Source organism: Theropithecus gelada, chromosome 20, assembly GCF_003255815.1.
Source record: "Theropithecus gelada isolate Dixy chromosome 20, Tgel_1.0, whole genome shotgun sequence".
In the NCBI taxonomy this organism is placed as follows: Eukaryota; Metazoa; Chordata; class Mammalia; order Primates; family Cercopithecidae; genus Theropithecus; species Theropithecus gelada.
This window is the reverse complement of record NC_037688.1, coordinates 42,282,660-42,298,797: the sequence shown is the minus strand read 5'-3', so window position 1 is coordinate 42,298,797 and position 16,138 is coordinate 42,282,660. Positions and strand designations below refer to the sequence as shown.

General features: G+C 53.7%; 1 protein-coding gene across 3 annotated transcripts; it reads right to left on the bottom strand.

The window, feature by feature from the left end:
* Nucleotides 1-924: 924 nt before the first annotated feature.
* KLHL36 (kelch like family member 36) lies at nt 925-15,160 on the bottom strand. Of its 3 annotated transcripts, none has more exons than XM_025370896.1 (5): nt 15,012-15,160; nt 12,677-12,755; nt 5,287-6,360; nt 3,317-3,474; nt 925-1,657 (listed from the first exon to the last, which is right to left on the bottom strand). In XM_025370896.1, exons 2-5 carry the CDS (start codon nt 12,737-12,739, stop codon nt 1,102-1,104), a joined length of 1,851 nt encoding a protein of 616 aa, XP_025226681.1. In that variant the 5' UTR covers nt 12,740-12,755; nt 15,012-15,160; the 3' UTR covers nt 925-1,101. The 3 variants fall into 3 exon arrangements, with proteins under 3 accessions (XP_025226681.1, XP_025226682.1, XP_025226683.1); XM_025370897.1 differs by lacking the exon at nt 15,012-15,160 and adding an exon at nt 14,571-14,710; XM_025370898.1 differs by lacking the exon at nt 3,317-3,474 and having other exon boundaries at nt 5,318-6,360.
* Between the last annotated feature and the right edge of the window lie 978 nt (nt 15,161-16,138).

Here is a 16,138-nt window from a genome sequence, read left to right as displayed (position 1 = left end):
GATGAGGGAACACATGGATTTGTTCAAGAATTTTCCCAGCAGCACAAAACTCCTTAGAAGCAGAAAACTGGGGCAGGACCTGGCATGGGAGTCAGGGAGACCTCCACTGCCTTCTCAGGGATCCACACGTTGTCCTCTGAGCAGGAGCTTTCAACAGCTCCTCAAGATAGAGTCATAGAGAACAACGGCAAATTCCATAGCACTCGCTTTTTCTTTCCTGATAAATAAACAGATTTGGGAGCTGAGTACATCAGTAATATAAAAGACAGTGGGTTCAGAAAAGAAAAGGAAAAAAAATGCACAAATTACAGAAAAATATTCATAACGAGCTTCACACCTTTTTTTGTTTTTGGTTACCTGTAATGTTTTACAATTCAAGAAGGTTTCCAATGAGGAAAGATGGAATTATTCAGAAACAACGTTCACCGGATACGGAGAACAGCTCCCCAGTAGGAAGTCACCACGTCTCACCTGACAGTCCAGCGAGCTGCGTGGCCCCTGGTCACTCGCTCATTCACCCTCGTGGGGGTCTCTGTGCAGTCATTTATAAAACAAACACATTCGACCTTGCCAGTCATTCCCAGATGTGGCTGAAGCCCAGAATTCCAAGAACCAGTTAGAATACAGTTTCTGGGCACCACCTCATCCCCGTTCCTGGTGGTTTTCGATTCCATAATTCTGAGCGGGCTCAGGAATCTGTATTCTTAAAAGCTCAGCCAGGTTTGGGGAGGCTTGGACTAGGTGATCTAAGAGATCCCTTTGAGGCCCCAAGCTTCACTACAGAAATTTCTGTGTAACCCCCATGCCAGCTACTCTCAGGGAGACGGTTAGCAAGGACCCATGAGGAATTGTAACATGGGGCAAAGAACTGCAAAGATACAAGGGGTTGCTCACTGCCTGGGTTAGTTATTCGAGCAAGATATGTAAAGTTACAGAGAGTATTTAATTGGTTACTGTGATATCATAGAAATACCAAGAATCATAAAAGTAAAAAAAGCTGCTAAGTTGTACATAATGTTTCCGGAATACTAAGAAGTTGCTGCTGGTCTACAGAGCCCTGGGATATGATGGTGAGGATGGTCCCAGGAGGCGCAGCTGGGGTCACTGGCCCCGGTCCTGGTGCCTCTTGCCTTTGCCTTTCTTCTTTTTGTCCTCTGGCCTCGGCTCCAGGGCACAGACACAGGCGGACCCGCCAGCGATGGCCTTGGGCAGGTCGACGCCCCTGCTCCACTTGTCGGCCTCTCGGTCGTACACCTGCACGGTCTTGGAGAAGGCGGTGTTCTCCCAGCTATAGCCGCCCAGGATGTAGATGCGGCCCTCCCACACCGCCACGCCCGACTCGCTGTTGGCGTGCAGCAGCGGCGCCACGCGGGTCCACTGGTTGCACTGCGGGCTGTAGGCCTCCACGCCCAGCACGTCGAAGCGCTCCATGGACTCAATGTTGTCGTCGCTGCCCCCGATGGAGTAGATGCTGTCGCCCAGGCTGCACATGCTGTGCCAGCCGCGCGCCGTGGTCATGGGCCGCCGCTCCTCCCACACGTCTGTCCGGTGGTCGTAGCACAGCAGGTTCTTGCGGTAGGGGCCGATTTGGTAGTCGTGGCCCCCAGAGATGTACACGAAGTCTTTGTAGATGGTGCCTGCGTGGCCGTACGTGAACCTGCAGGGTCGACGGGCGGAGACAGAGAGAGAGCTCAGGGCTGTGCCAGGCTTACCCTCCCCGAGCCAGGGAACAGCCTGCCGTCTTAGGGAGCCATGAGGATTTAAGAACACAGGCAGTGGGCACCCCACGAACACTCTATAGATAGCAGATGTCATTAGCAAAGAAATGGCGGGCAGGGCGGGGAAGCGGACAGCTTTGCAGTCAGGCCGCCTGGGCCAGAACCCAGCTCCACTCTCTCTGAATCTCCCTTGCCCCATCTGGGAAATGGGAATAATCACAGGACCATCACCCCTTTCACAATGGCTGGAAATGACTAGAGCAATGAGCCAGCAGGCACCCACGCACCCAATGAATCCCACATCAAAGAGGGATAACGACATACAGTCCAATTCTAACTGCGCTGGCACTCAGGAAAAGTTTTGCTTAAAACCGTAGAGACAGCAAAATCAGTGGCTGCCAGGGGCCGTGGGGAGACGGGAGGGAGGGATGGACAGGGCGTGCACAGAGGGGGTTTAGGGCAGTGAAATGATTCTGTGTGAGGCTGTAATGGTGGATTCATGTTGCTTTGTGTTCCTCAAAATCCACAGAACTGTGCCAGGAAGTGGGAACCCTGATGTAAACCAGGGCCTTTAGTGAATAAGAAAGGATCAATATGGCCAGGTGCAGTGGCTCACGCCTGCAATCCCAGCGCTTTGTGAGGCCTAGGCAGGTGGATCACTTGAGGCCAGAAGTTCGAGACCAGCCTGGCGAACATGGCGAAATCCTGTCTCTGCTAAAAATACAAAAATTAGCTCAGCGTGGTGGCGGGCGCCTGCAGTCCTAGCTACTCAGGAGTCTGAGGCAGGAGAATTGCTTGAGCTCAGGAGGCGGAGATTGCAGTGAGTCGAGACTGTGCCACTGCACTCCAGTCTGGGCGACAGAGAGAGACTCCGTCTTAGAAAAACAAAAACACGAGCGCTTACCCTGCACACTTCTAACTCTTGGGGGCACCTGGATGTATTCCACAGCAAAGACTGGTTCAGAAAGTGCACTGCTGGGTGTGGCAACAGGGAACTGGTGGAAAAAATGGTGTGCACCTGCTGCTAATCCCATGGAGATAATAAACGCTCGATACATGCACACCGGAAGGCAGGTGAGACTGAGGAGGGTGAGGCGGCCACCCTGGGGCACTCCCTGCATGTGGGCGCAGGTTTTCCGACCAGCACCGCATCGGCTCTGCAAACAGTGCTGTGGGGTGGGTACGATTATCGTCTCCCTCTACAGATGAGGAACTAAAGGCTGAGCGGGGTGAAGACCCGTGCTTGCGGCTTAGATCTAGCAGATACCCCCATCTCTTCGAGCTCCTCTTGCCCAAGCTCAGGGAGATCCTCAGGTCAGGCCCTCACCCTCTGAAAGTCAGCGACTGCACAGACTCAGCCACGGAGGGATGTCCGTCGTGGTGGCAGAGCTGACCCTTGCCCTAAGTCTGAAACCGGAGCCCGGACTGTGCTCCACCACGCCCTCTGCCCCTCACGGTGTACCCACTCTTCCTGACAAGCCAGAAGACTTCGCTCCTGGAATTGGAGGCCGACATGCCCAGAAAGTGAGGCACGTGGACTGAACTATGTCCCATAAAAACATCCCATTTGGAGAGCCTTCCACCAAACCCCAGATCACCTTGGCAAGCCCGCCACATAGGACCAGGAGTCGGTCTTCGGACTGTACGTCTCTACCGAAGAGAGCGCTCCGTTCTCATTCCGGCCGCCGACGGCCACCAGCATGTCTTCGATGGAAGCAAGGTAGAAATCCACACGGCGCTGGTTCATGGAGGCCACCTGTGGAGGTGAGATACCTGTACCTTCCCTTCCCCGAACCCGGGACAGCATCAACATCTGGCGCTGCGTTTCCCAAATGTGTCTGCGGAACACACAGTCCCGGAGAATGTTTGGGAAAGGGAACTGCACCTGAATAAAGGGGGCTTCTTCAGGCGGGAGCTCTGAGCCCCTGAAGTTTCCCCAAGATGCTCTGAATCCCCAAAAGTGGGATGGAGACGCTCTGAACCCCCACACTTGTCATATGGTCAGCCTCGTGGACGGGAACTCTGTGGGTCACGGGTCAGAATTGCTGATCTAGTGGCTTTCTGAAATAAAAATTCATCTTTCCCCCCCCCGGCATCAGATCTGTAAAGTTAGTGCTGCTCTGCCACTCTGTGTTAACAGAGCAGGATGTGGCATTCCACAGGAAATGAAACAGAAGAGGCCAGGTGCAGTGGCTCACACCTGTAATCCTGGCACTTTGGGAGGCCGAGGTGGATGGATCACCTGAGGTCATGGAGTTCGAGACCAGCCTGGCCAACAGGGTGAAACCCTGTCTCTACTAAAAATATAAAAATTAGGCAGGCGTGGTGGTAGGTTGTAATTCCAGCTACTAGGTAGGTTGAGGCACCAGAATTGTTTGAACCTGGGAGGCGGAGGTTGCAATGAGCCGACTGCGCCACTGCACTCCAGCCTGGGCAACGGAACAGCTCTGTCTCAAAAATAAATAAATAAATAAAAGTAGAAACTTTTTTTTTTTTTTAAACGAATCCAAGCCAAACACACAGGGAGCAAGAACAAGTCCCCGCAGGAGGCGAGGTTCAGGCCGCCGCTGCTGCCAGGCCTCGGGGAGGAGGGTCCAAAGCCAGGGACCCTGTCCAGTGGTGAGACTTCGACCTTGGAGGGCGGTCTCAGATTTCTGAGAGTAAAATCAAAAGGTCAGCTGGAGTCCATCCTGACTGTGTTTTGAGCTAAGAACAGCACTGAGTTGGGCGCGACGCTGAGGTGTGAGAATAAAGGCTGACACGACTGTCCCGGGGGAGCGGGTGGCTGGAGAGTGCTCCCAGCAGAAAGGAGACACCTTCCCTATGCCAGGGGCTTGCCAATCAACATGAGCTACTGCACTCCCTGTCCCCCATGTATTCCCAGAAGGGGAATCCAAAATGTGGAGAGGACAAGAATCTAAAATATCCTAGCTATGACTTAGCCAGGCTGGGATGAGACCTCAGGTCTGACATCAAGGCCCACACTCTTCCCAGAATCAGGCCACAATGCATGCCCAAGGGCCAGGTGTGAGCCCTGGTGGCCTCCTTAAACTATCTCCCAAAATGCTTCCAGAGGAGCCCCCCAGAGACTCCAGGACCCGGGGACCTTGAACCACGGATCAAACATCTAGACCCATGCTACTGTCCAACAGAGTAGCCACGCCTCGTGTGGCCACACACACTTGCACACCAATCAGGTAAAGTGAAATGAAATTGAAAATTGGCTTCTTCAGTCGCACTGGCCACATTTCAAGCGCTCAGTCGCCACATGTGGCTGTGGCTACCATATGGGGAAGTACAGACACAGACCCTTCCATCTGCACAGAAAGCCCCACCAGGCAGCGCAGCTCTGAACCACGACGGACCCCTGGAAGGGGGTGGGTCAGCTCTCCCTCTCCCTGTCCAGGGTGTAGGCCCACGGTATGCTGCTCGCCACTTTATCGTCACACCTCATTCAGAAGCAGGATAGTGGCTGTCAAGGCCCCAGAGAGGTAAGGAAAGTCAAGGCTAGGTTAAGGAAACCGAGAGAGTCCTCAAGAGAAAAGAAATAATCCGGCTTTAATCTCACCTTGATCCACTGTTTACAGCGGGGGTCATACCTATAAAGAAGATTGGAGGCCGCGTCCCCTCCGTTGTCCCGTGAGAAGCTGCCGCCGGCGATGAAGATGAAGCCCCCCAGCACCGCGACACAGTGGTGGCTCCGCCGGGCGGGCAGCGGCGTCTCTTTGACCCACTGCTCGCTCTTGGCGTCCAGGTAGCAGGTGTCGTCACTGAGCTCCAGACACCGCTCGGAGACCTCGCCGCCCACGAACAGCAGGCGCTCCTGGTTGGTGCGCAGCGCCGTGCGCTTGGTCTGCATGACGGGCTGGGCCGCCAGGTTGTTGTGGTAGCGCACGGCCTCCTCGATGAAGCCCTCGCAGTTGGCCTCCTTGGGCAGCAGCGAGCACACGGCTGGCTTGACCCGGTGCAGCAGGTCGTTCTTGGGGATGAGCGGGAAGTGGATGTTCTCCAGCACCTGGCGGGCGTGGGCCTCGCGCTCCGGCTGCTGCGTCAGCCACTGCAGGGCGGCCTGCAGGAGGTCGTGCTCACACTCCCGCTGCACCTCGCTGCTGCTCAGGTAGACACACAGCTTCTGCATGGAGACGTTCTGCAGGAAGTCGGGCGTGAAGGACAGCGTGCCGAAGTGGTTCAGGATGAAGCCATCGATGAAGGCGTCAAGCCGCTTGAGGCTGTAGATGGAGGCCAGCTCCTGCAGGTACAGGTAGTTGTCCTCGCTCACCTCCTGCTCCAGGTACTCACAGCAGAAGTCTACCACCGTCCAGATCTGCAGCAGGTGGGCCGTCTCCAGGACGTAGTCAATGTTGCCGCCATCCAGCACCAGCTCCCCGCCGTACAGGAAGTCCACCACGGCCTTGAGCCCGATGTAGGAGGCGCCGATCAGCTCCACCTCCTTCTGGAAAGCTTCCCGCATGCCAATGGTGAACATGGAGTTGAAGTAGTCGCTGCACACGGCCAGCAGGTTGCGGTGGGCTGGCACACGCTGCTCATCGGCCACCAGGACAATGTCGCAGAAGAGGCCGCGGAGTCGCTGCTCGTTCAGCCGCTGCAGCACCGTGCTTGAGTGGTCGGCCCAGCGGTATACCTGGCCAGAGAAGACACATGAGAAATGGCACAGCAGCCTGCTCAGCCCTGGTCCAACCCAGTGGGTCCTGACCAGTATTTTCAACAAAATGAAATTGAAGAAAACAAGAAATAAAATGCTGCATCAGAGGGCATTGCAGGAAGTACAGGTGTTTCTTTTTTTTTTTTTTGAGACGGAGTCTGGCTCTGTCGCCCAGGCGGCAGTGCGGTACCGTGCAGTCTCGGTTCACTGCAAGCTCACTCCGCCTCCCGGGTTCATGCCATTCTCCTGCCTCAGCCTCTTGAGTAGCTGGGACTACAGGCGCCCGCCACCACGCCCCGCTAATTTTTTTGTATTTTTAGTAGAGACGGGGTTTCACTGTGTTAGCCAGGATGGTCTCAATCTCCTGACCTCGTGATCCGCCCACCTTGACCTCCCAAAGTGCTGGGATTACAGGTGTGAGCCACTGCGCCCGGCTCGGGGTTTGAGACCAGCCTGGCCAACATGGTGAAACCTTGTCCTACTAAAAATACAAAATTTAGCCAGGCATGGTGGTGTGTGCCTGTAATCCTGGCTACTCAGGAAGCTGAGGCAGGAGAATTGCTTGAACCCAGGAGGTGGAGGTTGCAGTGAGCCGAGATCACACCACTACACTCCAGCCTGGGAGACAGAGCAAGGAACTCCATCTCAAAAACAAAAAACCAAAAAACAAAACAAACAAACAACAAACAAAACAAACAAACAAAAAAAAAAAACCCCAAAACCAAACAAGACAACAATTCAAGCCAGGCATGGTGGCTCCTGCCTGTGATCTCAACGCTTTGTGAGGCTGAGATGGGAGAATCGCTTGAGGCCAGGAAGTTCAAGACCCACCTGGGCAACATAGCGAGATTCCTGTCTTTACAAAATATTTTAAAATTATCCGGGCATGGTGGCATTTGTCTGTAGACCCAGCTACTCAGGAGGCTGAGGCAGAAGGATCGCTCAAGCCCAGGAGCTTGAGGCTGCAGTGAGTCATGATTGCGCCACTGTACTCCAGCCTGGGCAACAAAAACAAATCCTGTCTCTAAATTAATTAATTAATTCAACATAGGGAGAAACAGAAAACTGAAAACTATCACATAGATAGATAGCTGGTCTATTCCAGGGTGACTGAGGTAAAGAACTGGCTGGGCACTAAGCCTGAAGACGGGAAATGTGGTGGGAGGAGGAAAACTGACCGAGGGCTATTAGGTATTAGCAGCTACGTGGTTCAACGTATTTATTTATTTATTTATTTATTTTTTTGAGATGGGGTCTCACTCTGTTGCCCAGGCTGGAGTGCAGTGGCACGATCACAGCTCACTGCACCCTGGACCTCCTGGGCTCAGGTGATTCTCCCACCTCAGCCTCCTGAATAGCTGGGACTACAGGTGTGTGCCACCATGCCCGGCTAATTTAAAAAATTTTTTGTAGAGACAAGGTCTCACTATGTTGCCCTTGACCTCCTGGCTCAAGTGATTCTTCCGCCTTAGCCTCCTGAGTAACTAGGACTACAGGCACACACTCCCACGCCCGTCTGATTTTTATAATTTGGAGGGACAGGGTCTCCCTAAGCTGCCCAGGCTCTGAATTCTTAAAAGTTACTTCTTAGCATGTGTCCTACAGCAGTGGGTTTTATTTTTTTCTTCTCTTTCTAATCTTCTTTTTGTTGCCATGCATGCATTTGTCATTGAGACACTTTATTTCCCTGTGGTTATTTCCACGTCCAGTCAATTCAAATAGCAACGTCTCTGTCCATGTTACAGGAGCAGGCCACGTTCTCACAACCTGTGGAGGATGCCACACAGATACGATCTGGCATTTCCTTCCGAGTTCAGAGGGCCAGGCTGACCCGCTCTTCCACTCCAGGCTGGCTTTTCTGTTCATAGGTCACATGCATGGAGAGATCTCTATTTATCCTGGTTACTCGCAGAGACAGCCAGGCTGGCCTACACCGGGTTTTTAAAGTCTTTCTCATTTTTAGAAACAGGGTCTTGCTCTGTTGCCCAGGCTGGCATGCAACAGTAGATCAGAGATCACTGCAGCCTGAAACTCCTAGGCTTGGCCGGGCATGGTGGTCATGCCTGGAATTCCAGCACTTTGGGAGGCCGGGATGGGCGGGTCACCTGAGGTTAGGAGTTCGAGACTAGCCTGACCAACATGGTGAAACCCCGTCTCTACCAAAAATACAAAATTAGCTGAGTGTGGTGGTGGGCGCCTGTCATCCCAGTTACTCGGGAGGCTGAGGCAGAAGAATCGCTTGAATTCCAGAGGCGGAGGTTGCAATGAGCCACTGCACTCCAGCCTGGGCAACAAGAGCAAAACGCTATCTCAAAAGCAAAACAAAACAAAACAAAACAAAAAAACTCCTAGTCTCAAGCAATCCCTCCGCTTCAGCCTCCTTGGCAGCTGGGACTACAGGTGTGTGCCGCCATGTCCAGCTACTTTTTACTTTTATTTTTTGTAGAAATGGGATCTCACTACATTGCCCAGGCTGGTCTTGAGCTCCTGAGTTCAAACAATCCTCCTGCCTCAGTCTCCCAATGTTCTGGGATTCCAGGTATAAGCCAGCGTGCCAGGTCTCAGCTTCTAATTATGCAGGAATGGTCTGTGCTTCTACAGACACTGACGGAGGCCCCTCTTGGGTGCGAGCTGAAGGAAGGAAATTAAAAAGTACTACAGTGGCTGGTGATCAAGTCACAGTACAGGCTTAGTGGCCTGAGAGACGCAAGTGAGGGCATGAGGCGGCAATCTGCCACCCGGGGCCCCTGGCTGTCTCCACGCTGGTGAGAGTGCTGACCTACCACGCTTAGATGGAGATACGCACAACCCCAGACTGCAGTGTAAAAAGGGAAAGAGCCCAGAGGGTGGGACTGGCGACAGCCCCAGTTAATGGCTGCGGCGGGGAGCCACCAGCTCCAGTTAGCTGGGGCAGGGGGCAAGAGCAGTGTTATTTCCAAAACTGGGTTTCTGTTCTAAGTGGGCTGGAATGATGCTGCACCCGGGTACAATCAGCTGCAATCTGCTTCTGGTGTTTTAGCACAGCTGCATAGATGACAACTTTCCAAAAACAAAGGCACATGATTTCCTTTATTTTTTTATTTTTATTTTTTTTTGGGGGGGGATACAGAGACTCCCTCTGTTGCCCAGGCTGGAGTGCAGTGGCTCGATCTCAGCTCACTGCAACCTCCACCTCCCGAGTTCAAGCGATTCTCCTGCCTCAGCCTCTCAAGTAGCTAGGATTACAGGCACGTGCCACACCCGGCTAATTTTTAATTTTTTTTTAGACAGAGTTTCACTCTTGTTGCCCAGGCTGGAGTGCAATGGTGTGATCTCGGCTCACTGCAACCTCCGCCTCCCAGGTGCAGGCGATTCTCCTGCTTCAGCCTCCTGAGTAGCTAGGACTACTGGCATATACCACCATGCCTGGCTAATTTTGTATTTTTAGCAGAGACAGGGTTTTGCCATTTTGGCCAGGCTGGTCTTTAACTCCTGACCTCACGTGATCTGCCTGCCTCGGCCTCCCAAAGTGCTGGGATTACGGGCATGAGCCGCTGCTCCCAGCGTACATATATTTATTTATTTCAGTAGAGATGGGGTGTCACCATGTTGGCCAGGTTGGTCTCGAACTCCTGACCTCAAGTGATCCACCCACCTCAGCCTCCCAAAGTTCTAGGATTCCAGGCATGAGCCACTGCGCCTGGCCAATGTATCAATTTGAAAGGGACATTGGTAACAAAGTTTCCGCATTTCAGGTAACTTAGAAGCTCCAACCTGCAGCATTCTCTGATGATGTGAGTCCTGTTCATTTCTCTATTTCCTATTTTAGTGCCTTAATGAAATGCAAGGCCGAGCAGAGGGAGAAAGTCAGGTTGTCAGGGGCTTGTACCTGGGAGGAGGCAGCAGAGGGAGAAAGTCAGGTTGTCAGGGGCTTATACCTGGGAGGAGGCAGCAGGCACAGGGTATTAGATGTGGAAAAAGAATTTAGTATTAACATGGAACAACACTTTTTTTTTTTTGAGACAGGGTCTTGCTCTGTCACTTAGGTTGGGGTACAGTGGTGCGATCATAGCTCACTGCAACCTCTACCTCCTGGGCTCAAGTGAGCCTCCCACCTCAGCCTCCTGAAGAGCTGGGACTACCGGTGTATGCCACCAGGCCCGGCTAATTTTTGTATCTTTTGTAGAGATGGGGTTTAGCCATGTTGTCCAAGCTGGTCTCAAACTCCTAAGCTTATGAGATCCTCCCGCCTCGGCCTCCCAAGGTGCTGGGATTCCAGGCGTGAGCCACTGTGCCTGACTGAGCAGCACGTCTTAGGGCAGACAGGTGAACAGTGTGGTCACACAGTGGGAAGACGCCAACATGCTGGAATACACAGTCTACCTCTATAAACGAAAGCAGCAACACGGGTGAGGCTCACAGGCACAACGTCGTGCAAAAGAAACCACACAGGAGAGTACCCAACCTCGGATCCCATTTAGATAAAGTTCTAACGCAGACCAAACCACAGCGGTGGGGTTGCAACAGTGACTATCTTGAGTGTAACAGCTGGGAGGGTTTGGTAGTATTGTTTCTTGCCCATCTGGGTGCTGGTGACATAGGTGTGTTTAATGTCTAGAAATTCATGGGTACACTTTTTAAAAATAAAAAGTTAGAAACAGGCCAATCATGGTGGCTCACGCCTGTAATCCCAGCACTTTGGGAGGCCGAGGCGGGCAGGTCACGAGGTCAAGAGATCAAGACCATCCTGGCCAACATGGTGAAACCCCGTCTCTATTAAAAATACAAAAATTAGCTGGGCGTGGTGGCACGCACCTGTAGTCCCAGCTACTCGGGAAGCTGAGGCAGCAGAATCACTTGAACCTGGGAGGCAGAGGTTGTAGCGAGCCAAGATCACACCACTGCACTCCAGCCTGGGCAACAGAGCGAGACTCTGTCTCAAAAAAAAAAAAAAGAAAAAGAAAAAAAAGAGTTAGAAACATAATCCAGTGATACAGAACCCTAGTCCTAAGAGATTCAGTTCAGAGAAAAACAAACTCAGGGTCCTGGCGTTAGGGGACAAAGATTTCCAGTGCTGTCAAACTTAGAAAGCAGCAGTGTCTCCCAAGCCAAGCTCCAAAACAAAGCCCTTTTGAGCAAGCGGCGAGACCTCGCCGGGTTTTCACATTCGATGAAGCTGGGCTTGGCAGGAACCTTCCTGGGGAACTCACGTGAGAATAGGAGGTCATTTCTCAGGAGAACCAACCTCTCTTGAAAATGACAGCCAGTTTTTCTTTTAGAATCTGTAGAATCTCTTTTCCCCCTTTGTCTCAACTCTATAGGCTGCTCCCAGCTCCCTTCATCTAAAGAAGCGTTTCTGTACCTTTTTCATTATTGCCCCCCAAGAAGGCTTTTTAAGATTTTTTTCACTCATAGCCTCCCCAGCAAAATTTTAACATCACAGATGCATTGTATGTCTGCTCATGGACTGTATGTATAATTGTGTCTTATGCACAAAAGGAGTAAAATTCCTTCCACCCTCCCAAGAACCAATTTTCTCCCACTTCAGGGCAGTATCATGATCATTGAGAATCCATGATCTGAGGTAACCAAAAGATTTAACCTCCAAAAGTGACACCTCTAAAGAACTGAGGGCATTACGAGTATCTACAACGAGGAGACAGGTTACCAGGAACCTCGAACCAATGGCTCCCCCTATCTTTACCAACAGCAGCTGTGGGGACAGGAGTTTGTGGAAAGTATAGCAGCCGGGTCTGGCTCTTGGATTTTAATGTGGCAGATGGGAACAGGCTACATATTTCTAATTAGAATTCCCACAGCAGCCTGGCTCTGGGGAACTCACCCTCACTTGCTCTTGGGTTCCAGGGAATCAGGACCAGGGAAGAGGACTCCAGGCCCTTGGGGTACAGGTACACAATGTGTTGCCCTCACCCTAAGATAGAAGGCTGAGTTCTCAATGCACCTGTCCTTGGAGTTTTTGAGCCCCAAAGCGGGCATGGGAACCCCAGTTTTCTTCCTGTCCCATCCACCTCCTTGGGTTGATGAATGGGTCAAGTTGTCACAAAGAGAAAGCTCTGGGATGTCACACTGAAAAACGAAGACGTCTGGCCACAGTGTCTCTAACATCCCTCACACTTCCCACTCTCTGATTTTATGACAATTTCCGCTCCTTGCCCATTTCCACCTTTACTTGTCATTAAGGAGATTGACAACACCAATGACAAAAAAATCAGTCTGTGATTAGAAATGAGTGAATCAGAAAAAGGATCACACTTCTTAGGCAATTTGCACAGGTGGTGAGTGAACATTCACAGACCTTGGATGATTCGCTGATCTTGTATGGCCGAGACACTCGCGTCTGCCTGCTTCCCTCCATCATTAAAGAGATCTCAGCCCTAGGAGAAGAACAGGATTTCTGAGCATGCAGTCATAACTCTAGCTCATTCATTAATTTCAGGCTCTGCTAGCAGATACCAAGGACGACAGTGAAAACAGTCACAGGGAGGAAGGAGGGAGGGAGGACCGTGCGCTACAAAGAACTCTTTTACACTGAGTTGAGAGCTCATCGGGTTGTTAGAATTGGACAGAACATGTAACTTGCATTCCTTTATCATCTAAAATCTGACATCATGTCATTTAGTTCACTTCCTACAAATAATTACCTTTTGGCTACACCGAGGTTATAATGATAAGTTATAATTTCGGAGCCCAGACTACAGTCCTAGAACCAAACTAAGGGACTTACATGTGCCATCTCATTTAACCCCCACAAAGATTACACTTGGCCAGGCTGATATCGCTTATCCCATTTCACACATGAGGATACTGATCTCATGGTCACAAAGCTAGTAAGTGGCTGAGAATCACACCTGGGTCTGTCCAGCTTCAAAACCTGGATCCATCACCATGACACGATGCTGAATGAGGCCCGGGGTTCGAGAGTATCACACTTTGAAAATATGATACAGGTGAGGATGTGGTACAGTGATGACTACCATGTACACAGTACATTCCAGACACACTGTCCCCAAGTGCTTCTCTGTAGCTTCACTCACTTAGTCCCCATTGCAACCCCATGAGGCCAGCACTGTGACTGGAGGATGCTGACAGCAGTGAGGTGAAATAACCTGCTCCGTGTCACACAGCGGGAACTGGCAGAATTGGGATTCCAGGTCAGGGAAAAGTCCATGCTCTTAACTCTTAGGCTACACTGCCTGGCTCTTGGAGGGGGGATCACTGCAGGCAGAGTTAGGCTTTGGTGTGGAGGGGGGGTGGGGTGAGGGGGGGTGGAGGGGTGGGCGCGGGGCGGAGTGGGCAGGTGCTTCAAGGATGGAGGGGAACACAGAGAAGGGACTTTGCCAACTAATATTAGTACAAGTCACACACTGAGACTAAGGTTTTAAAGAGGATTTTCCCCCCTGCTATTTGAGTTCAGGAGAAGAGTTTGTTACCTATTGAACACACTGTCTTTACTAATAAAGAACAATGTGACAAGAAGTCAGCACTGTTCTTAGATAATTGGGGACACAGGGAGGGCACTCCAGTGTTCCCATGGAAGGAATGAATTCGGGCACAGTCCGTCCTGTGCAACTCCCCTAGGGAGAGAAGGGACAACAAGATTCCTCTTGACAAACTAGAAACTTTGTGACAACGACAAGCTGTTCCCATTCCCGGCCCTCCTGACTACCCCTAGGATGCTGGAGAGCCCAGAGAGGGAAAAGAAACGCAGCTTTCGGGCAGTGCCCACCGCGGACCCGACTTCATTCCACCTTCACCCTTTGAGACAGGTGCCACCGTCGTTCCCACAGTGAGACCCGGCGCTCGGGTGCCCCGGGGGGGGGTTGCCCAAGGTCACAGAGCAGCAAGCAGCAGGTGCCTCTCTCTCCACCGCCCCAGGCAGCCTGCCCGGGCTCAGCCAGGCCCTCTAACGCTCAACGCTTTCTTTTCTAGGCCAAGATACCTAGAGAGTTCCCGGGGCGGAGGCTCCCTGCTGTCTCCTGCAAGTGCGTGGGGGTGGGGGCTGACTTCCACGCGTGTTGGATGTCAGCGGCCTCCGACGCTTTTTGGAAGCAGGTGAAGGGTCAAGGCCACCCACACACACAGTGACAATCCCAAGTCACTGGAAAAGGTCTTCCAGTAAACATGGGAACGCAGGCCCCGTCCGGACGGGGGGGCTCCCAGGGAGCCTCCTTCCCAAGCTCCCTCCCGACCTCAGCGTTGGAGAAAGCGACGCTGCTGACACCGGCTCGCCCGCGGGGTCTCCGGGGACGCCGCTGTCGTTCACTCGGACCCCGCAGCCCAGGCGGAACTCAGCGCAACGGCCGCCCAGGCAGGCTCCAGCCGGAGGCGAGGAGGCGGAGGCGGAGTCGGGACCGCCCGGGGCGGGGGCCACTCACCTGCCACGCGCGGGGCGGAACGCACAGGCCGCACCTGTGTCACTTGCGGGGGCGGCGGCCCCTCCCCTGGCCTCTTCCCCCAGTCGCGGCGCCCCACTCACCCACCCGCCCGCCCGCCCCGGGCACCAAGGGGCGCAGGGGGCTCGCGGCTCGCGGGGGCCGGGGACCCTTCCGATCGCCGCCCGCCCCCCGCCCCTACCGGGCGCGGCTTCCCGGCGGTCCCGGGCTGAAGGGTGGGCGCGCGCGTAGGCCCACCTGGCAGGACGCGCTACGATCGCGGCGGGGACAGCCCCGGCGGCGGGGCCGGGCGGTCGGGGCTGCGGGGCCCGGGTTCAGCAGCCCCCCGGCCGGCCCGCTGCGCAGCCATGGCTCCGCCAGGAAGTGCGAGGCCGAGGGCGGAGGCGGCGCGCGTGGCCAATGGCGGCGGCCGCGGGGAGGCGGGGCCGGGCGGCGCGGGGCGGGGCCTGCGGCCGAGGGCGGGGCGCGGGGGCCGTGGGGTGAGCTCGCGGGGTGGACGCCCCCCTCGTCCGCGCCCCGGGGATCCCCGGTGTCCATCCCACCACGACGCCCGATTCCGTCCCTTCAAGGGCAGGCCGCAGCCCCGCCGCGCGAAATGCGCCCTGGTGCCACCCACCGTCACGGACGCAGGGCCACGGCGGGGACGGGACACGCAGGGTCCCGGGCCTCGAGGCACCGACGCGTGCGCTGGGACCTCCTTGCTGGCCCGGAGTCGCCGGGACGGGCACCGCGCCTCTCGCCTCCTTCCGGGCTGAGCTGGAGCGTCCCTGCGGCCACCCTGTGGGGAGGCCTTTGCTAACCACTCTGCTTAAAGTCACATCCCCCCTCTCTCTCCACCCCAACTTCCAACCCCACGCTTCACTTGAGCTCTTATCAGCGTCTAGTATTCCAAAGAATGTACTGGTTTATTCGGTTTATTGTCTCTCCTTCCTATCAGAAACCCCCAGGGCAGGGTTTACTGTCAGTTCTATTCCTGACTGGACCCCCCCAGACTGGCACACAGTAGGTGCTCAGTAAATACGTGTGGAATGAATGAACGTAACCTTCATCGATCAATCTATCGTCACACTTCGCTCATGCTACAGCGAGATAACCCTTGAGGATGTAGTACTTAGAGAAAGAAGCCCGACACGAAAGACCACACATTGCATGATTCCGTGCATGTGAAATATCCAGAAGAAGCCAATCCATAGAGACAGAAAGTAGATGAGTGGTTGCCAGGGGCGGGGAGTTGCTGGAGTGGGAAATGGCTGCTGAAGGATCAGCAATTTCTTTTGTGTAGTACTCACTACAGCCTCCACCTCCCAGGCTCAAGTGATCCTCCTGCCTCAGTCTCTCATGCAGCTGGGATCACAGGTGCCGGC